Below are 23,317 nucleotides of genomic sequence, written 5' to 3'. Positions count from 1 at the left end.
AATAAAATTTTACTTTATCTAATTTAATACAGATAACAAGCTAAAACCTGCTGTCCCCCTGATGGGAACAGGGGCTCCAGCAGTGAGCCAGTCCTAACAGACTAATTAAAGATTAAAATGTCCAACTTTACAACAGATATAGATGTTTATAGTCTGATACAGTCTTTTTAGACTATTTAAAGTTTGTATTATTAGAAGAATAGAATAGAATAACCCTTTATTGTCATTGTACATATAAATCAAAACTGTGGGTGCTCCACCCTAGTTGTGCCAGAATAAATTATAAATAGTAGGCAGCTGGAATCAATAGAAAACAGAAAAATATATACAATCAAGAGGGTAATATATAAAAAAAGAGAAAGGCACAAATTAGAGAACAAAGTGCTTGGAAGTAGTGCAAAAAGACTTGGTCTGAACAGAGTCTGTGTGTGAGTGGCCTGAGTGATGAGGGTTACTCAGACCATTGTTTAGATTTGTGGATGGGTGGACAGGGGTGGGGGCAGCCAGTGACTTTTTGGGTGGTGTTAATTACTCTCTGCGCAGCCTTCCTGTACTCAGTTGTGGCCCTTGCATACCAGGGAGGAAGAGATCACGCTCTCCACTGAGTAGCAGTAGAAGGCCAGCAGCAGCTTCTGGTCTGGGTTATATGAGATCATCCAACCAATAAAATGGCTGCTGTGTGATTACTGTACTAAGAGACCATCCAAGAAGTCTGAGCTCTGGTTTACTAATTACCAGGTCTCTTCGTGGACCCCTGTATGTGGACGTGATTAGTAACACTTCCACAGTTTTGTATCTGATTTTTGTGTTGTATTGATCGCAAATGTGATAAAACCCAGCTCACCTGTCCTGTTGAGTCCAGGTCCCTCTGCCCTGACTTTGGCTGCATCATGGGAAGGATCCACCTTTATTCTGAAGGGGCTAATAGGGATTTCCTGTTTTACACAATAAGTGTGAGATGTTTTTTTTAAATTCAGTTTTAACATAGATGTGCATTTAAGATTTGATCCAACTGTTGACCCCTCATTTACCTGATCAGCGAACAGCACCATGATGGTGTACTGTCCGGGACCCGGAGGCATGTACTTCACTGTGAATGTGTCGTTGTCGTTCTTGATGATGTCAAAGTCGATGTCAGCCTCGGCAGGTCCGACTACACCTGGAGCGCACTTGATGCCAATGCTGACATCACCTGCAGGGAAATAATAATTAACTCTATTACAGAGATTCAAGGTTATTTCTGCAGTAATATTCAAACATCATGTAGCAGTATTCCTGTACTATTTAATTTCTTTCTAATTACACTCATAAAAACAAAACTTGGCATTACAGCATGTTTGTGTGCTGCACAGCTGGTCTGAATCTGAGTTAAAGTCATTCATTGGAGATCAAGCTCAACGATCAGAAAGACAAAACAATCTCCTATGTGTCGTGCATTGTGGTGGCGGGACATGAAAAGAGGACATTAGACATGAAACAGGTCTCACCCTGTCCGGCTTCACTGCAGTCCACAGTGAAGTAAGTCGGCTCGTTGGCCTTCAGTCCTGTCTTCTCCACACCTGGACCGTAAACTTTCACATTCTCTGGATGGCTGCCCTCTCCGATAGTCACCTTATTCACAACATTACCATCATTGTTGGCAACAATAAACCTGGCTTCTATCTAGACTCTAACAAATAAATGCAAAAGCTGAAATATGGAAGAAATCATGGAATATAAACATCCATGCTTTTAAGGAAAATTTTAAACTCATCTTTTTCTGCTAAGAAACATTTGAGGTGATACACTGAGCTCTCGACACACTATTATTAAAACACTGCAGCCACCGGAGTACCTCAAGGCTCTATTATGGGTCCCCTAAAGTTCTGTATTTACATGACAGCATTTTGTCCTTCAACGAATAGAAATCGTGTTTAGCAGACATCTGCTTAAGTTAAAGGTTAATTTAGTTTTTTCCATTTAATGTTTTACTGATTACTAACAAAAAACAAAGCTAAAACTAATCTCACATAGTGTCTGTTGTAAGTTGGTAATAATTCAAAGAGCAAGGTATTTGTATGTTCGTGTTAATGATTGACCAGTTTACACTGCAACAAACTGCAGACATTGTCAGTGGGATTAACAGATTTAAAGGATATACTTCAGTGACTTTAATGTAAGACTATATTTGGTGTTGGTTTTATACCCTGAATGGGCTGTTGGGGACGTTGACTTCACCCCAGGTGACGATAATGGTGTGTTTGATGGGTTTTGTGGGAATGTAAACACAGAAGTAGGTGCTGTCTCCATTATCTGTGATCTGGACGTCAATGGGGAAACCATCTGAATCCTACAACACAAACAGATTTACACTGGTGTGATTTTGAAAAGATGTTAATGTGTTATTAAAACATTACGGAGAGGCTGCCTCTGAATCCTCACCTGAGCATAGAGCTTCAGCTCTCCTCTGCCAGCTCCATGGGTATCAATGGTGAAATCAGCAGGTTTGTTAACAATGCAGCCCAAAGGCTCCAGACCTGGACCGTAACATTTCACCTGAGGAAGTAAACACATCACATGTTTAAAAATTAAACATGCAGGAAAATGTTTGAAACTCAACAAGGCTCTGATCTGACCTTCTCAGGGAAGATGACACTGGCAGCAGGGAGGATGTGGGCCATGAAGGGACTGTCCTTGATGTCCTCGTCATCACAAATAACATGGACGGCATAGTCGCCTGGTTCAGTCGGCCAGTATCGAACATCACACGATCCATCGCCTTTATCATCACACTCAATCTTAGCCTGGGAGGGCCCCTCGATAGAGAAACCTACACATAGATGCTGTTATTTAAACACTGCCTATCAGTGATGAATGTGAAAACAATGGGATCTGCCCATGGAGTTCAATACTTTACATGACACACAAATATTCACAGAAATAGCAGGATATACCATCAGATCCAGAGGCTTTTGGACAGTGGCAAACATCTTACACACAATGCCCTGTTTTCAGATGCTCAAAAGTAACCAGACTGTTGATAAGGAGTAGGTCTGCAGGTTGTTATTCCATGACCACTTAAGCAAATAAAAGATGTGGAGTTCTGTTTGGTAGCTGTTTACTGAAACATATGAGGTGTTAGATTTCCTGTAATATGATTGGTCTCGTTTCGTTTGATAGATGCAGCAGAAATGTTACATCCTTATTAAATTTAAAAATATTTTTTCAACAAGATGTTGAAGTACTGTGGATTGCGTTTGACCATAAGTCAGCACCTTAAGCTCTTAACGTTTTCCTGAGTCCCATCTTTATGTTATTGTAACTAACCGAGAGTTCCCACTTCAGTTCCAATGGCCTCCACCACAAAGTCAGCACTCTTCCCCACCATACCGGTCTCCAGACCTGGACCCCAGGCTCTCACTTTCTGAAGCCCTGCCTCCTCACTGACATAAACTTCAAATGGGCTGGAAAAACAGAACGAATTGATTAGTTTTTATCTTTATTTCAGATTAAAAAAAATGTTTACATTTATGCACACAAGTCACTGGAGTACCTCAGGGTTCAATCTTGGATCCTCAATATCTTTAGTTTTATATGGCATCACATGGCCAAATGATTAAAATGCATGCATTTGTTACTATATGTGACATAATGCACAGCTGTAATAAACACTGTTAACTCCCCAAAATGTAATAGTATGTATAATCACTCCATCAACCTCACCTGCGAGGGATGCTGTGTCCGCCCCAAGTGACGGTTACGATGTACTTTCCTGCCATGACGGGGTAATAATTACACTCATACAGGCCATTTTCCATCTCAAGCACATTCACAGACTCCTCCAGGCCCTCTATATTAAAAATAAACATAATCCACAATCAGCCCACCTTTACTGAGCTAAATTTCAAATGAAAATAAAGCCAATTACCAAAAATAAAAACATTTTGTAAAACACACTCACAAATGTACATACACAGGAGAAACCTCTTTTTGGATATTCTGGAAAGGCCATACTGTGCTGAATCCATCATTAAAAATCTCACAAATATCAGCTATAGTCAGTGTTCTGTACTAAAAATAAGAGGGGTTCTCTTCAGTTTTGTGTTTAAATGTGTTTCCTTAAAGGGATTTTAGCTCCAGTTGGTGAATCTCATGGGTTGGTGAGTCTTGCTGTCTTACTTGGTCCTTTTACGGTGACTTTGAGCTCCCCGCTGCCGGCTCCTTTGGTGTAAACTCTGAAATCTGCCAATTCTTTCACTCTCAGACCCTTCGGCTGCAGACCTCTGCCAGATGCTCTGCAGGCATTTGGGTTACAGGCTGCAAGGATCAGTCAGATGGAGGTTAAGACTGGGAAACGACGCTCAAATGATAATGAAACTCACACAAACACACAGAGCCTGTTTCATACTTCCTATGTAATCCTACACTGAATCTCCTGGAGAATCATCAGAATCTGTCTTATCTGTCCAACTGCCTCCTCCAGCTGAAGCCATAAAGTCGGCTGCTATCATGGAGGAGCTATGAAGCTTGAAATGGAGGGCTGAGTTGGAGTTAATTTGGTCTCAGAAATTAATAGTTAATCTCACAGGTTACTCATTTACTCTCTCAGACTGATCAGTGCACAGCTGATTGAACTCAAATGATTACTGTGTGTACAACAGTACACAGTGATTCTAACTAAAATATACTAACAACACACACACACACAGAGCAGCACGAGTTTCTCATTAGTCAGCTGATCAGCGCCATAAAATGCAGTTTGCTGAGGCTGAAAGGGAAAAGCAGCAAAGAGGAAGACGTGATGAAATCAGAATTCAGAGCTGAAGATTCAAGAAAAATACAAAATACACACAAACTTAATAGCAAACAGAAGGAAAAACTTGCTATAGATTGATATGTTCTTTAAACTTAAACTTAAGTTTGAAGCATCAGATTTGAGAACACGATGCACTCAGAGGATAGAGCGTCGGTTAGCTGCAGAAGGAAGAGTTACTGGAGGCGACGTGAGGAAGAACAGGCAGGGTTGATGATGATGTTGGGGAGGAGCAAGTAGAAGATCACTCTGGCATTTAAGCCTCTTCTTTGATTATATATAATTATGTGAAGTCACTTGCTAACCACTTTATTTTAAAGTGGTTAATTTTGTTGTTTTGCTAAGATGTTATTAACACTTCTTATTCTGTTTAGTTGTTATTCAAATTACAGATTCAAACCAATAAAACAACCCAGAATCTTCTTCATGACACACTTTTTCTTAATACCTCCTTATATAGTTGAACCCTGTTCAATTCTACAAAATTTCTTAAAATTAAAAGTGATACCAAGAAAATCTGAGCTGTTCTTGGGCTACTTTGTCAGTGTCGTTTTCCAGCCCTCAACGGTTCTTGTAGATTTTTTGTTAACCATCTAAATCAAACAAAAGTCTCCAAATGTTTACAAGACGTGACCCATCACACATACTAACCCACTCAGGAGAATATTCTGGATTTTTGCTGACAGAAAAGTTGAATCTGTGGGCAATGGAGCTAAAAAAACAAAACAAAAACAAAAAACTGAGCAGTAAATAGCTTGAGTTACTTGGAATTGCTTTCTTTGCTGCTTTTATCAACCTACTGACCTAACAACATGTTCTCAGGATAGATAGTTTTGATGAAATGCATCCCAGAACACCACAACCAACCCAAATGTAAATTATTAAGCTTGAATTTCTACAGAACTAAAGTGTAATAAAATAATAATGATAAAATAATGATGAACTTAAATAATTCCTAATTATTTCTGATGTCATTCAAAAAGGGCTTTAGACTACCACATTCAGTTTCTGAGATGTAGAAAAAGAACAAGCTGCTCAGGATGAAGCAGTGCCAGGACATGCTGTAAGGCAGGGAACCTCCATCCATATGGGGCCAAAGTGAAGACAGTTTGAGTCGAAAAGACCAGGCTAGTGCAGGCAGGCTCCAGTTGCATCCTGTCAATGGCCTGTACTAACTTGGTCGCCTGGGTTTGGGTGGTGTTGGAGGAGGAGCTCTCCTGGTCTTGTCAGCAGGTGGGGTGCGTATGGACTGAGGTACAATCTGCACTGGAGACCCAGGAGGAGGGACACTCTGTGAAACTGAAGGAGGGAATAACAGTATGATGCATTTGTACATCGGCACAAGGAGGACAGAACCCAGATCGGTTAAAGGGCAGCGTCACCAAAGCAAGACGAACTCTCCAAATTCAACCAAATCAACCCAACCCAAACCAAACGAAAACTAAGCAAACCCAAAATAACCCAACCCAAATGCACTAAAATAAAGCAAACGAGCCAAATCAATCCAAACAAAACTAAAACAAATCAAACACAACCAACAAACCAACGCTAAATAAAACATAGGAAATCCAGTCAACCCAAAACAAACTATTCCAGACCTAACCACCTAACCAACATAAATCAAACCCGTAGACAGTTGGGATAAAGTTTAATTCTGCATTAATTCTGCAAAGTTAGTCTCAAATCACTGGAATTTTCTCAAGTCAGTTGAATCAGGCTAGTCCCATTTTCAAAGATAAGTCAAGTTAGACTTCAAATTAAGGTAAGCTATTCCCAAACTCAGTGTCCTGGATCAACACGGTCCTGATTTATATCTTAAATCCTTGGAAATCACATTTTACGATTCTTAAGTTCAATATTGAAAAATCCCCTCATCTAATTCCAAATTAGTTTAATCCAACATGACATCCCAAGGCTACTTCTGCAACAAATTACAAGACAAGACCAAGTTGCCAATAATACCCTAAATTTAGGCTCCAAGTTAAGACAAATTAGGAACGCTCCAAACATGACTTACAAGTCCTAACCAAAAGTAGCCAAATCCCAGATCAAGAACAGCCAAGTCAGACATAATCCAGTCCATATAAATATCCACATCCTGTTCCAGCAAACCAGAGGTGATCAAACACCACAGCCTAAAAACATGAAAGTCCATAGAGTGAACCATGGACAATCTCAGAAGACCTGGACTTGGATGATACCAAAGGTTCCTGTTACAAAATCCATTGAAGTTTAATGTTACACGCATGCTGATCAGAGATCTGTGCTGGTGAATGTATTACAATAAGAGACAGGGTCAGTTAAATGTTTAAAATAAATATTGTAAATATTTAAGTTGACTATATTAAATGAATGAAATAAAAATATATCTGCAGATTTAAAGAATTACATATAAGATAGGACTTTAGGACAAAATTGTGGTTTTCATTTTAAATCACTGAAGGAACTGCCTAGCACCTAGAATGCAGGAAAGAGTTAGAAAGGTCAGTTTGTAGTGTTGTAGACATAAAGTAAATGTTAATAGCCCACCTTCGGAGATGTGGACAGTGAAAGGACTTCTGGGAATCTGCTGCCCAGCAAAAGTCACACAGACGACATGAGGTCCCTCCAGGACAGGGACATAGGTGCACCGAAATACACTGTCGCCTCTGTTCTCCAGGACAATCTCCACTGTATCCCTGCGGCCATTTGAGTCCACAATGATGACGCCTACATCTCCAGCACCCGCTCCTGGTGTACGGACAGAGAATAACAAGACCTTTAAACAATGGAGGAGGAATGTGACAGTCACTGGAACAGTATCAGACAATGAAGGTCATCTGCAGGAAATATAGCAGTGGATACCCAGAGCTAATGGAAATATAGAGTCAGAGTCCCTCCGAGAGACCACAAAATGTTTTTGTGCATAATTTTGGTTTTAATTTGTTCTTTCAAGAGTAATGATGGAAGAAAAACTTTTCATCAATTTTCTTTTATTAAGGGAATGTAGCTCAGACAAACTAACAATACAATGAGACTTACCTGCAGTGTAAATATCAAAGTATGTAGGTTTGTTGGCCACATTTCCCGTTGGCTGCAGTCCCAGCCCGCGGGCCTGAACTCTGGTTGGGTCGCCGCCCATGGCTTTTGAAACATTTACAATGAAGGGGCTTCTGTCGATGTCCTGACCAGCAAACAACACCTTTACCTGAGTGGAAGAGGACCGCAAAGGCCTGTTAGGTTCACAAACATAAATTTGTGTTTCCATGAACTAAACAAAAGCTAAGACAAAGGAACCAGGAAACATTCAGAACCTGTCAAAAGGACAACACAAGAAACAGCTCCTTTATCCACACATGATCCATGTGAGTTATACATGTCATTGGTTCAGTATTCCCCAATCAGGGGTATAAGCATCACAGGGAGTTCTTCTGCAGAAAGATTAGCTCAAACATAAACATTAAAAAAGTTACAGAGACCAAAATTGAGCAGACATCACCAGTTAAAGTTAAAAGGAACTGATAAATGGTAGCAAATAGATATGCATACATGATTAAAAGTGATAATTAATGGTGAAAGAGAATGCAGTTATTGATGAGTCAGTGAACAGTTATGCTAATGATTGTGGATGATGACATTTATTTGTATTTGTATTTATTTATCTTAAATGGTAAAGTCATCCTTGTCCAATGTAAATGGGTTCCCCTTCAAACATGAAGGGCTCTGGGTCCATGTTATAGGCTGTGCAGGTCCATCAGATGAAGAACGTTGGGAACCATGGCCCTGTATTTCTGATCAATAACATAAGAACCACTGTACTTCTTTCAGCCTTACAGTGAGAGCTTCTTACTTTATGAAGCCCCTCCACTTTGGGCAGGTAGACCACAGAGTAGGTTCGGTTCTTGTCGTTGTTGGGGATGACTCGGGCCTGATGGAGACAGAAATGATGCAGCATAATTTCAGTTATATTTAACTTTTGTGTCCTTTTAAATTAATGTGAGGGTGTGTTTGCACCTCTTCTGTGTGTCCCTCTGGATCCTCCACATAAACTAGAACTTCTCCCAGTCCAGCCTCCACCGTCTCCACCAGGAACTCTGCTGGTTTCAGAACCATGTTACCTCGAGGCTCGATACCTGCAAACACAGCGATCACACGTAACTTTATTGTTTGAAGTAATGAATGGAAATGTTTGTGAAAGTCCTCCGATAGCATCGAACTACGTAAATGGCGACATAGTTTTTCAGATGTGGTATTACCGTGTTAATAACAGAAGCTACAATAAAGTTGACTGTTTCTGGATTTAGGGCTGTAATGTGCTGATGTCGATAACATATTTAGAAAACTTGTTTTAATTCAGCTAACAGTACAAATAAAATTGCTATTTGAGCATGATTTCAGTTTAAATGTGCATCTGCATTTATTAAACATTTTAATATTCTGGAAATTTAGCAATGATCTTTTTCCACTTCAGTGTTTCATCTATGAAACAAAAAAGGAGTTAAATAAGCCCAAAGACATCCTCAGATTAGATACTTTGTTTTGAGTAATGAGACAAATATCTAAATGATGATTGATGGAATTTTGAGGTATTACAATACGTTTTTTGTACAATCCCAATGAGTCGATTCTACCAGAAATTTTTCTAAAACCTCAATAAAACTTGAAGTATGATTAATGAACTTTGTTCCTGTGCATTTTCCACTCACCTGGTCCGTAGGCCTTAGCCCTCTTGGGGTGTAGCGATTTGGCCCTCAAGGGGGCACCGGGCTTCAGTTTGGCTTTAGGGAACTGAGACAGGTAGGTCATCACAGAGTGCTCATCCACATTAGGATCGACGATCTCCTCAGGAGCAATCACCTGGAGAGGAAGGACAAGACGAAAATTGCATCAGCTCAACACACAGCAGCCACACACTCAAGCTTTATCGAACTGGAACTACATGTCCTTGCTAACGGTTCTCCTGTATGACTGGTAAGGTAAGTTTTCCATTTACTGACGATTTCTTCAGAAGTTTAAAAACCTTCAAGGAAAATTGTTTTGCAGCTAGAAATTTGTTTTCTCATATTATGCTTAACATCTCCTGATTTAGTTGCAGTTTTATTTCTTTGCTTTGCTTTTAAGTTGGAACTATGTTAAATGGACTGGTCCTTTTATAGCAATGTTCTACTCGAACTCAGCATTCAAAGCACTTTTCACAACAAGTTATAATAATTTACGTCTTTAAGCATTTTTTACTAACCCAGAAACACACATACACACACAATAGAGGCGCTTAGGATCGAACCACCGACCTTCTGATTAGGGGATGCCCTACTCTTTCTCGTGAAGCTCAGAGTGGTAGGACATAAATTAGCTGATGAGCTTGTGAACATGTCAGTAAACCTGTTACAATCAATACATTTCCAGCTGCAAATACTTATTTAAAAAATAACAGCTGGAAACTTAAAAACGATTTCATTTTGCCAGAAACACATCAGATGGCCTCGATAAAGACGTCTCTAATCTCCAACAGCTGAAGTGAGTGAGTTCATAAGAGATTGAGGGAGTCGAGTCCAAAATCCTCCATGGAAGAGAAACTGGAGGGAAATCAAAATGAATGGTTTCATCTGATCAGAAAATCTGTTTTTTAATTACATAAATAACAAAAGAACAGAACACGTGAGGTGTCGGTGAAATGGTAAACAGCTGCTTGCTCAGCGAAGGAGAGTGAGAAGACGTCTGAAATCTCAGAGGAAAACCGCCTGAATCAACCTGAGAACAGTGCAAAGAGTTTTATCATTATTGTCATCGTTATGTGTTTTTTCCACTTAAGCGCTCCTTACCAAATCATTTCCCTCTAATTTCTTGTGAAAACATTTATACATTATTCCTCTCTTTACAAGTTCTGACTAAAAAATTTCTGCGTTTCTCATTTAAACGACTCTGGCAGTTAAATTTTATGATTAAACTTTCTGGGAAATTAGAGAGGCTTAATTCACCTCTGACCTGCAGAAATTAGGCAGCAGCTGAACTCAGACTCTGACTTCGTGCCTCAGACTACTGAGTGAACAATCGCTTTGACTCATCTGCTCTGCTGCTAATTTAAACTGCAGCCTGCTCACATCTCTGCAGGCTGAAAATAGAGTCGAGCGTGTGAATCATCCACATGGATCATGGCTCAACCACGACTGCTATTTCTGAAGTTCAATTTAATCGTAACAAATATATCCTCTGAGCCTGAATTCAAAGGAACCACAAAGCTCACCGGCAGATATAAACAGCATACAGGTCAACTTATCCCTGATTCATCCATGTTCAGTGAAGCAGAGGCTTTTATTTTGTAGCTGTTTCCTAGATTTTGGCTCTGATTTTCTCATTAATCAGTAAGAAGAAACTCAGAGAACAGACACTGAATGTGTTGCAGTCCGTGCGCAGGTAGGTGTTACCTGTGGCACTCCCAGCCAATCGTCAGCCTGTTGCATGGCTTCCCGGGCGTTCTCCACTGGCTGACTGGGATCCCATGTTTCCCAGTCGGGACACAGACCTGAAGGCAGCACAGACAGAGAGGTTTCATTATGTACAGGAGACTAGTCTGTCCTGCAGGACGACGTTCAGTCTGAGTCGCCTCTGCTGCAGAACATCCGATGAGCTCCTGCTTAACAGTTTGCAGAGAAAATATTTCAAAATAAGATTTATTTTTCCTTGATTTGTGTAGCGAGTTCCTTTTTGTTCAAGCTTTAGAAACTCAGAACATGTCTGACACGAGTTCATTTCCATAAGAGACAAAGTTTGGGAGTTAATAACAAACTAACATGAAAAAAACTACATATTCGATTTATGCCACATATTAAATTATGAACATAAAAATATGTGATATGGGCTCTTTATGGACTTTGACTACAGAGTACTTTATAATTAAAAGACACTTTGACTACTTCTGTTTCATGTGCACAATTTTCTCTAACTCGCATATGCTTCACTGTGAAATTACAGAATATTCTTGAGAAAACAAACAAATGTCTAAAATTTGTTGTAATTATGTCTGTATTTTATAGTTATAAATGGATGAACGGGTTTACTTTGTAATCTAGGAGAAACCAGCTTTGTAATGAAACTGTAGGTTTAGTTATTACAGGTTTTATTTTGATTGAGCCGGTTTACTCGTTTCAGTTCTTGTTGGTTTTACATACAAACAGAGGCAGCAGACGCTCATCATCAAACCTCGTCGAGGGTCAGACTTACAGAGTCAAAGTAACAAGATCTTCTCAACATTTCTATTTTAATGCACTTTGAATTATTTGTAAATATTTTCACAGTTTAGTGCTGACTATGAACTGGAAATGGAGGAGGTGTTGCAGTTAGTTAATGTAGGTCTGTTATACGGAAATATTAAAGATAAAAGTTTTCGATGATGAAAGAGAAAAAGAAAAAGCATTTATGAAACTGGAGCAGAAAACATGAATAAAATATGTGACTGTTATTAAACATAAAACAGGAGGATTCTTCTGTTAGACCTTAATCAGAGAGAAATGATGATGAAAACAAAAAATATGGAACAATATGTTCAGCCAGTTTCTTGTAATCAGCCCTGAGCACACACACTTTGTCCTCATAAATTACTTGAACACATTTCCACAAAGGTAACGAGCCTCTGGCTGCATAATAAGCTTCACAAACTCAAAAATGAGATCAGAAAATATCCGGCACACCTCACCCTGGACTGAAAAACTCAAAATTAGCTGAACGTTAAAGCTGATGAGTTATACATATTTGTCCTTCGCTGCTCTCTGATGAGGATCAGAGCAGAAACTGCAGATTTCAGCTGCTGCTTGTTTCTTGAAGCTGCTGACATGAAGCAGAAACACAGAAACACTCTGAGCCTGAAGCTGATAAGAGGATTAACTCCTCCTCCTCCCCAAGTGTGCTGTACAAACTTCCATGTGAAGATTTCAACTTTTCCTGCAAAGTCAAGACATTTTTACAGCCTGACTCCAGGTTAGCGGGGCTGGATCAGTTCCAGAGCGAAGCACTCAGCCGATGACCAAACCCTCCAGACATCGATACAGGAAGTTAAATATCAGGTTTTCTGGAGAAAACTTTGACACAGGAACAAATCGATAGTTTAGATTTAGCAGCTGCTTCACATCAGCTCACAGATTATTTAAGCACATGTTCACTTTAACTGACAGTTTGACGGCTTCAGGGAAAGTTTTTATTTGACAGCGTCTATATTTTCCTGGAAGCTGAGGAAAGCAGCCGCTTTTCTTTAAATCACAGGAACGTTTTAAAGAAAACCAAACTCAGTCAGCTTCCTGTCTTAAAGAAACATTTAAACTACTTTTACTGATCATTTTTAACTTAAACATCAGCGTCTCTGCACACTGTGTGCAGTGTCAGCGGGATCCTACCGGGGGCACAGTTGTCCACCAGAGCTCCCAGCGCCTTGCCGTCCCTCCAGTCTCGGTGGAAGTTGGTGATGGGGAGCTGGGGCACCTTGTTCTGGATCCAGCCCAGCAGACGCTGTTTAGGAGTCAGTTTCTTGGCGTCTTCGTCATCCTCGTCCTCCCACATGGGCATGGAGATGGAGTAGTGGAGGATCAGGGTCCAGATAAGACCCAGGATCAGCTTCAGATTCCCATCCACGATGGCTTTGGAGTCTGAAATAAATACAGAGTCATTCAGGTGTTTTAATGTGAGTGTCTTTCCAGGATTGAGTGCTCTAGCAAATTTACCCTGAGGTCAGACTGAGCAACAAAACCAAGAACTACATCTCAGACTCTACAAGCATCAGTTAGCAGGTTAAAAGTCAAAGTTCATGACAGCACAATTAGAAAAAGACTAACAGGTATGGCTGTTTAGAAGGGCTGCAGAGCTCAGAGAGCTGTGCATGAATGAATGCTGCAAACCTCAATGAACTAAAGCATGGCTGTGAAAAAGAGTGGACTAAAAATCCCCCGCAGAGATGAGATGGACTGATGAAGTCACACAGGAACCATCAGTGCAACTTACTGCTGCTGAAATATGAGATGGACTTAGTTTCATTAATTAAATAAAGACACGGTGTAATGTGTCAAGGTTGTTTTTTCTTATGAGGTTGTTTTTAACTTTCTTTGTATCATGACTGTAGATGATTATATTTTTATACTTTTACGTGCGCTGTTGTGGTATTTTGATTCTGTGACGTGTGGAGCATCAGTGAACAGATGTTAACAGCTGGTTTTGATTAATTTAAAGTCACGTTCAGCTGAATTTGATTTCCAACATTTCGTGACCCAGTTTCCTGTTCTGCCAAAGAGTGCCAAAATAAAAGTTCACGTCTGCTCTCTGTTTATCTTTCAGACATCAGGAGACTTATTTTTTTCTGTCATCGTGCAGAAAAGTTTCATCCATCGACAGCAGCGAGCAGCATGATGTCATGCAGCCCCCGCTCTGAGGAATGAGGTCAGTTTAAATAGGAAACACATGCGCGCACACACACACACACACACACACACACACACACACACACACACACACACACACACACACACACACACACACACACACACACTAACAGGAATCTGATGGAGGACACCCTCAGACACATTTCTCCTGCTCTGCTGAACACTGCTGTTGTTTTCTGTCACACACCTGAATTCTCAGGTGAATTTGCTTTCTTTCTATATTGAGGTCAGCTTGGCATGTGAACATGTCGTCTTTAAAACAGCAGAAAAACTTGTGTTTCCCCCTGAGTGTTGTTAAAATTTCTGAAGGCCTACCCAATCAGGAGGCAAGGAAACCAACTTCTAAACACACAGCTGGAGTTTCACTCATGCTTTGGCTGTTTTCAGCGCCTTTAACTTCACATTACCACATACAAGCAACACGAACACTGCCTGCCAGCTTATTTTGATGATGTGGGCTTTATAGATAATTGGGTAACTTTCTGAGGGAAACCTAGTCTTGTTAGGAGAGATGGTATCCGTCCCACATTGGATGGAGCAGCTTTCATTTCTAGAAATCTGGTCAAATTTATTAAAACCACCAAAACGTGACTATCCAGAGTTTGGACCAGGAAACAGAGTTGCAGTCTTACACGCCTCTCTGCAGCTTCTCTCCTGTTATCCCCCCAAAGCCCCATCGCCTGTGTCAGCTCCCAAAGAGACAAACTAAAGACCAACTAGTAATAATGACTTAATGAACTTCTTCACAAATAAAATTTTAACTATTAGAGAAAGAAATATTCATAATCCTCGCACAGATGTAACACTATTTATTTAGTCTTTTACTCCAATTAATCTTTCTGAGTTAACTTCAGTAATTACTTCTCCAAACCATCGTGTCTTTTTGACCCCATTCCTACAAAACTGCTCAAAGAAGTCCTGCCATTAATTAATGCTTCAATCTTAAATATGATCGGCCTATCTCTAATAATTGGCTATGTACCACAGGCCTTCAAGCTGGCAGTATTTAAACCTTTACTTAAAAAGCCAGCACTTGGCTAGGGATGGGTACCGGTGTCCGGTGCCATGATGGCACCGGTTCTGACATAAACGGTAGTAACCAGACCGAAAAGCAGCGCACATTTCGGTGCTTTATTTCGGTGCTTTTTTTTTTTCTGAGCTGTGATACACTTCTAGCCAATCATTTTACGTTTCCGAGGATCGTAGGCGGGTCCAGGTACGTACGTTCTGTTAGAGCAGAGCTACAGATTAAAAATGCCCAAGGCGAAGTGGTCAAAAGTCTGGCTGTACTTCACAGCAAAATATGCAAACTCAGCAGCCTGCAACAAGTGCTTTAAGCTGATACTGTGATACTGTCAAAGGAGGTAACACCTCAAATCCGATGAAACACCTGGCACGCATAGCGGGTTTTTTTTTTAAAAGCCGAGAAATGCGCTGTATTTGATAGCTTGCTGCGAGACCTCACACCAAGCACATCTACTGCGGGTGTGGTGCCTGTTATCGGACCCGGAGTTTGCAACATCCCCCAAAAACCCGAAGAGGAGAGTCCTGGCCCCTAGCCCTGCCAGTGTAGCAGAAATGATGACGGATGATGGTGGCAGCAGCCGTTCTTCTCTGTGTGAGTAGCTTAATGTTGTTCGTGTGTAATTTACGTTGAGTAGGCTAACCACGTTATTACATTAATGCATGTAAGGTGAACTAGCAAACATCATCATAGCTACATGCGGCTGTCTTCTTGTTTGATGGCAGATACTCCTTTCACCCTGGCCAAAAAGGCTAAAATGACCAAAGAAAAAGTGGAAAACAGTTAAACATGAGAGGTTTTAGGACAAAGTTTGTGTTCTCCATTCTTTAAGCACCGGTTCGAGCACCGTTTAAGCACCGGCACCGTTTCAAAAGTACCGGTTTGGCACCGGTATCGGATAAAACCAAAACGATACCCATCCCTACACTTGGCCCAGCTGTATTAGCTAATTACAGGCCTCCAACCTTCCTTTTATCTCAAAAATCCTTGAAAGAGTAGTTGTCAAACAGCTAACAGATCATCTGCAGAGGAATGGCTTATCCGAAGAGTTTCAGTCAGGTTTCAGAGCTCATAGCAGCACAGAAACAGCTTTAGTGAAGGTTACAAATGATCTTCTTAAGGCCTCTGACCAGAGTTGGCAAAAGTAAAGACATTCTGTACTTAAGCAGAAGTACAGGTACTACTGTTAGAAACACACCACAAAAAGGTGAAGTACTGATTTAACTTTACTTCTATACTTAATTAAAAGTAAAAAAGTAAGAAAGTATAAGCAGATCTTTGGAAGACATTTCTATGTCTTGCACAATGCACTGAACCTTGTGCTATATCAACATAATGATAAAATAATGTCAGTAGATGGGAATACAAACTTTAATCTATCTTTTTAAATCCTAATTATTTTCAGTTTGAACTGGAAGAAAAAGAAGGAAAAAAAAATCTATATTTCTGTTGCCTGCATTGTAGAGGGTGACTTTACCTCTAAACAGGTACAGTCAATGTGTACAGTCAGGGGTTCAAGTGGATTCAGGTGTGTGTGTGTGTGTGTGTGTGTGTGGGGGGGGGGGTGACGACGATATGACGATTTCTACTGAGTGCTAAAGTTGGTATGAAGGTGGAATTCAGTGAATGAGTCTCTGCTACACTTGATGTAAAGTTACTCTGACCATGAAACCACAGCCACTGTGCACCAGTCACACACTGTCATTAGGTGGGACTCAAATAAAAAAAATTAATCTAATTAATTAGCGACTTTATAATTAATTAATCTCGAATAATCGCATTTAATCACACAAGAAAATTTGTCCAAGAGTGCTTTTTTTTTTTTTTTTTAATTGAAAAGGGTTTTAGTGGGTGACAGAATCAAATAATAGACATGGACATGTATTGTAACTCAACCTCTTTTAATTTCTGGAAGAAAAAAAAGGATTTAACTCAATCCAAAACAGAGAAACCTAACATGGGCAGACTTAACAATAAAGTGCCATTTTAAGTACATTTTCAAAATTGTATTGTCTTACAATAATAATAATAAAAATGTCAACATAAAGTGCAGGTTTTCTTCTTAAAAAAGATAAGGCAGAAACATAAAAGGTTATTTCAACAGCTTCACCTTTAAACTCTAAGTAACCTTATTTTGTACATTAGGTTAAAACAGTGTGATCATTGAACATTTTAGTGCAAAACATAATCCCCATCCCACTGGACTCACAACACCTCCATGGTTATTTACTGTCCGTCTTCTTCAGCCAGTTACTTAGACAAACTAGTCTGTTCACATTTTCTGAGCTGAAGGTAGCTTTCTTTTTTGTTACTGTGACCTGCAACTGAGAACAGTCTCTCACATCTGACAGAAGTGGCAGGACTAATCAAATACTTGCAGGCCAGGACAGACAGCTGTGGGTGGGTCCCTGCTCGACTGGACCACCACTGCAGCGGGCAGTCTGTCTTGCTGATGGTGGATTCTGCTCTGTACAAACTCAGGGCCCTGTTACACAGGGCTTCCTCATCTGAATCAGAGTCTGAAAACAACGAAGAGAAGAGGAGGCTCTTTGTCTTTGCTGGCTCCTTTGTGGTGGCATCTTTACACTGTTCCTGCAGCAGGGCCTCAAGGCTGGTCCAAACCTCTTTTCGCTCTCCCCTTGCAAGACACTCTAAATCCTTAAAGCATGGGTCAAGCACAGTCGCTCTGATGTGTGCCTCAGTGTATTCAGTATACCAGGAAATTGTGCATTGACAAAAGTTCCCCTTTGCTTGGAATACAAATTGCAATTAAATGCATTATTTTTTTGAATGTGTTATTTGTTCAAAAAAAAAAAAAAATAGCAATTAACGTGTTAAATTCCCACCCCTACTTTAAATCCATCACAGTGCAGAAAACTAACCTATTTATCCTGCACTAACCTGCAGAGGATTTCAAATAACACAGTTTGTCTGCCTCAGTTTGTTTAGCAGCATGTTTCACAATATGAAAAAACATAATTTCACATGTACAGACCTGATATCTGATTTAAAAAAAACGAAGACTAGATGCTGAAGTACCACAAACACACAGCTTATGGACACCTGCAGTGGTTGTGGTAACCCCCACCCCACCCCCCACCCCACACACAAAAAAACACTGTCCCACTTTAACCTGTGACTTTGGCATAGTCATCTCTTTTTATGCCACATCTCCTGGAGATTAATAAGTGAACTGGATTTCCTTTCATGTGTTTGACGTGAGGAACTGATGTGAGTGATGACATAATAACTCCCCTCAAATGTGTTATAGCAAAAGTAATTAGTCTGCTTTGGAAATTTAATAAGGAGTAGAAAGTACAGATATTTGTTTAAAAAGAGTAAAATTAAAAAGTATTCAAAAAAAAAAACTCAATGTAAGGTCCTGACTCTGCACAAATAAAGATATTTTATATTAAGTTATATTAAGGTTTAAACTGACATTAAGTTAAGTCTAATGAAAATAAGTTTTCTTTAATATCTTTCTGCTGGAAATGATTGAAACACGACTCTGCATGTCTGAAACCACAGCAGCCTCTGTAAGGCAGATAAATTGTTCTGTGTCTCCTGGGATTAATGTTATTTTAAAGTGAGATTAAGGTTAGTTTAAGGTTAAGCCTGAAGGAAATAAATCTCAGTGTGATGTCCTCTGAGGTGATGGAAACACCACTGCGTGTGTTCCCAGTCATTAAATCATATTTTCCTTCTCTGAGCTCAGATGACCTTTCTTCACCCCTCAGGAAACTCGGAGCCCAGAGATTAGCCCGGTCCGGTGCCCAGAGAGGAAATGTGTTTGGAGTGTCGCTGTAATCTTTCCCCAGGAAACAGGAGCTGCTGCAGCAGTTGGCCTGGCCTTCCCTGCCTGATAAACACAGTTTATTCTGCGATCATTTAAATAGTTTATGGTGAAGCACAGAAATAAATATCGGCTCATATTCAGACATGATCGTCACCACTGATTCTTATTTCCTGTGGCTGGAAGGCTTTCTGGAAAATGTGAATGTGTGTTCAAAAAAAGTGATTTATAATTTGGAGAAGGTGGGTTTGAGCTACACGTGCTCTGAGCGCCGCGTCCTGTAAACAGAAGCTGAGTCGAGGTGAGTTTTCTGTAAAAACCCCCAAAGGCTCTAAAATCAGGACTCTGCCAGCCGCACAACAACTCATCTGTTCGTTAATGTCCGACAGCCACGCTCGCCGGTCGTCATTGGTTACCAAACAAACAGGCCACCTAGAAACAATGGAGTCCTGATAGAAAGCCTGCAGCGTGAGAGGAAAACAGCCCCCCCGTCACCTCCTCCATCACCTCCTATTCCTCCAGAACAAGCTCGAGGGTGACGGAGAAGCTGTGTAATGTGACATTTAGAAAGAAAGGCTTTATGAGCTGCAGAGCGGAGAGAGGAAGACATGGAGGGAGGGTGGAAAAAGCAAAGAACGAGGATGACGATGTAGGGAAAGAATTAAAGAGGAGGGTCTGAGCTCTGCAGGAGTCCAACAACAGGAAGTTAAAACAAGTTGCCAGCCAATCCTCCGGCTACCTGCTGACATGGCGTCCAGTCTGCTGTCGCTCTTTATCAGCACATTTTTAAAACGCAGCCCTGAGAATAGAGTCACTGCTGTAAACTCCACTCTGTGACTATGAGAGGAAGATCACCTACGCTTGGACTCACCAATGTCCACAGTCTGCTTTTACAGGTGGTTTAACCACCAGCCTGACATCACCGCGTCCTCTTCCTCTCTGAAGAGTGAAAGTTACTCATCCTTTCATCGGATTCCTGTCAAGCTGAATTTGAAAAAGGAGAGTTAAACAATCCAAGATCAGGAGAAAGTCTGAATGTCTCCATCACTGGTTTAACTGGAAGCAGACTGGTGTCAGACAGTCTGAGGCCAGGCTTCCTTTGAGCCCTCACAGTGTGACCTCAGTAAACTGAAGGTGGTTTAAAAGGACAAACGAGGTCGTGACAGACTGATGGAGTGCAGATAGTTTGTGTGAGCACCCGTCCAAGGCGCAGGCTGGTACGCTGATGTTCACGTCTGTGTGGGAGGATTTCTACTATCTGCTGAGCTGCAGTCACACAGAGGTCAAAGCGAGGTCATGCCTGCAATACGAAGGCAGACGAAACAAAGAAAACCTCAATCTTCAACATTCAAACTGAGAAAAGGGACTTTTAAAGGCTCTGTGTATTTTTCACAGTGAATATCAACAAGGCTTCAAACACTCTCAGATTACTAATTTCTTTTCACGACCATCCCCACGTCATCTTGACTCAGGCTGATACCCCTCCCCCCCAAACAAAAAAACAAACAAACAAAAGAAAAACAAAATCAGGCAGTGCTGTTCACAGTTACTGGGTAGTGTCCCTCAGCACGCTTCCAGAAACTGGCCAATCAGAAGAAGGTTAGCTGTAAAGTGAAAAGAGCTAAAACAGTTTGTTTCCGACAGAGTATGAACTGACGGGCTGCACCGACACGCAGGATCAGATAAAGAAGCACTATTATAACATTTTGAACTGTGAATCATGCAAAGCTGCCCTGGCACAGTATGAAAACAGGCAGCTGGATGTGAGCAGAGCAGGAAAGTATATGTAGGTCGTTTAGTATCGGGGGAAGAAATGAACATGAGGTGAACTCTGACTGCAGGAAGCTGAATTTAACATAACATAAAGTAGATTTTACCCTTTTTAGTGCATTTAAGCAATTCGCAGTCTGATTTTACTCGTGAAGCATTTTAAACACTACAGGAAGGAGTGTTTTTCCAAAATAAAAGCCTGAAAAAATATCTTTGGACTGCCTTTTGAGTGGGTCACTTTTGTAAAAGCTCTTCATGGAGCTGAAGTTTACAAGAAAAAACAGAACAACAGCTTGCTGTCACACAAACATCCACCCCGAGCACCTGCTGGATGGAGCGAAGATAGAGCTCATTCAGTCACTGATCAGCTGCTCCCGAACTTCGCTGGAAGCTCAAACCTGATTTCTGTCTGAGCAGATGGACGGCAGCTGAGTAAATGAGATGTTGTTGTTTATCCTGGGAGACTTCACAAAGACCACAACTATTTAAAGACACACACACACACACACACACACACACACACACACACACACACACACACACACACACACACACACACACCTGTGAGCTATAAAAGACCAAAGTCTGCTGATCGGGCCAGCAGCTGGTTAGGATTTCTGAGTGTGCTGCTCTGGTGTTTCCCCCTCAGAGTCCACACAGTGACATCAGGTGTTAAATGAACTTTTATCCCTCCATCAGCTTTGTACCTCAAAGCATGCCCAGGTGTGAGAAATACGTGTTATTACTGCAATATTCAGCGCACAAACATGTACTCTATCAGTAGTTTAACACATTCACTTCCTCTGAATGCTTTCTTGAATAGAAGAGGTCAAAGCAGTTACCTGGATACTTCAAATGCTCTGCTAGACACAAGCAGGTCAGTCAGTCAGGAGCTGATCACCCACCAGACCTAGAGCAAGGATCTACTGGATTTCCAGGCTGTACACGTCGCGCACGATGTTCAGGCCTCCGTCCTCCTCAGTGAGGAGAGCTTGATCCAGGAACAGTAACATTTACATCTCAGGGTCCTGCTTGGTTCTCTGAGCTGCTGAAGACCTGAAGCACCATCACTGGACAAAGGTAGTGGGATATGACACCAGCCATCAACCGTCTATATCATTTAGCCCCACTCACACCTTCATGCATTTGATCCGCCTCCAAATTAAATACCACTGACTCCCCCGTCATCTGTCAGGACTGAAGAAGACCTTTGGATGAGCCGTGAAACGAGTGCAGCCAGCGCCAGGCATGAGGAGCTTAGATACCGAAAACACCCACATATGAGCAGCAAACAAAGGACTAAATGTATCTCAGAGTTCTGGTTAAACGAGGCGAGGAGGGACAAGGAGATAGACAGGAAGTCAAAATCAATATAAGACACCAGACAAAACTATCGAAGTAAAACAGGAAACAAACAGTTGAACAGACTGAGAGGAATATGAAGACATAAAACAGATATATATCAGAGTTCCAATAACACAGCTTAACATCTCACCCTGACAGGCAAACTTCAGGCACCCGAAATCCTGCCAAGTCTCCCTGGCTCCACAGGGAGGTGTCCCTCAGCAGGGACACTTGGCAGGAGCCGGGATCCGTTTGTCAGATGGCGTGATAGATGTGAGGTATATCCTCGTGTAGCAGTGGCGCTCCGGTGTCATCCTCATCAAGGCGCCTTCCTTCTGACAACACCACCCAGAGAAACCCGACACGTGAGACGGCTCAGAGGCTGTTTGGAGCTGATATGAATAAAGCCGTGATTTCATGTGAGATTCCACAACTTAAGACACCCCCCACTGGATTATAGTGCAGGTGAGGGTCAAAAGAAACAGGTGGGTCAAAGAGAAATGTGCTGATCTGAGAGGCGATCAGGAGGAAGAACGGAGATGAGAGAAAAAATGCTTTCAGAAAAGGAAGTGTTAATCATTTATTTTCACCAATCAACAAAATGCAGTGAATAAACAAAAGAGAAATCTAAATCAAATCAATATTTGGTATGACCACGCTTTGGCTTCATAACAGCATCAATTCTTCTAGGTACACTTGCACACAGTTTTTAAAGAAACTCGGCTGGTAGGTTGTGCCAAACATCTTGGAGAACTGACCACAGATCTTCTGTGGATGTTGGCTTCCTCACATCCTTCTGTCTCTTCATATAATCCCAGACACACTCGATGACGTTGAGATCAGGGCTCTGTGGGGACCATGCCATTACTTCCAGTACTTCTTGTTCTTCTTTACACTTAAGATAATTCTTAATGACTTTGGCTTGGCTACATTTGGGGCAAATAAACAAGCGTTCATATTTCTGAAAGCATTCTTTGTTTAAAGCATTTTTTCACATTACTACATATATGTACATATACATATGTACACACACACACACACACACACACACACACACACACACACACACACACACACACACACACACACACACACACACACGCACATATATCCATCTTATTCTCTTATCCTAGTGGCAGCAGTCTAAGCAGAGAAGCCCAGCTTCCTCCTCCAACGACAATGAGCATGGAGGC

The 23,317-nt window shown here is 41.1% G+C and overlaps 1 protein-coding gene across 7 annotated transcripts in view; it reads right to left on the bottom strand.

Moving 5' to 3' along the window:
• The window catches only part of LOC102205714 (filamin-C), a 59,295-nt gene that overhangs the window by 31,192 nt on the left and 4,786 nt on the right, over positions 1–23,317 (bottom strand). For 4 of the 7 annotated variants that reach the window (XM_013911162.1, XM_005734174.2, XM_013911163.1 and 1 more), the window contains exons 2-17: positions 13,159–13,407; positions 11,197–11,294; positions 9,478–9,628; positions 8,786–8,904; positions 8,622–8,699; positions 7,814–7,979; positions 7,322–7,522; positions 4,159–4,296; positions 3,703–3,829; positions 3,307–3,443; positions 2,616–2,809; positions 2,422–2,535; positions 2,186–2,329; positions 1,488–1,611; positions 1,032–1,192; positions 845–935 (exon numbers count right to left, since the gene is read on the bottom strand). In XM_013911162.1, the coding sequence (XP_013766616.1) occupies positions 845–935; positions 1,032–1,192; positions 1,488–1,611; positions 2,186–2,329; positions 2,422–2,535; positions 2,616–2,809; positions 3,307–3,443; positions 3,703–3,829; positions 4,159–4,296; positions 7,322–7,522; positions 7,814–7,979; positions 8,622–8,699; positions 8,786–8,904; positions 9,478–9,628; positions 11,197–11,294; positions 13,159–13,407 (2,292 nt within the window). Of the gene's footprint in view, positions 1–844; positions 936–1,031; positions 1,193–1,487; positions 1,612–2,185; positions 2,330–2,421; positions 2,536–2,615; positions 2,810–3,306; positions 3,444–3,702; positions 3,830–4,158; positions 4,297–5,968; positions 6,092–7,321; positions 7,523–7,813; positions 7,980–8,621; positions 8,700–8,785; positions 8,905–9,477; positions 9,629–11,196; positions 11,295–13,158; positions 13,408–23,317 lie in introns of all 7 variants that reach the window. The other 3 variants (XM_005734173.2, XM_013911160.1, XM_013911161.1) reach the window with 1 other exon arrangement.

The sequence above is a fragment of the Pundamilia nyererei genome, unplaced genomic scaffold (assembly GCF_000239375.1).
Source record: "Pundamilia nyererei isolate P.nyererei 1_Seehausen unplaced genomic scaffold, PunNye1.0 scaffold00057, whole genome shotgun sequence".
Classification (NCBI taxonomy): Eukaryota; Metazoa; Chordata; class Actinopteri; order Cichliformes; family Cichlidae; genus Pundamilia; species Pundamilia nyererei.
This window is presented reverse-complemented; position numbering and strand designations above follow the sequence as displayed.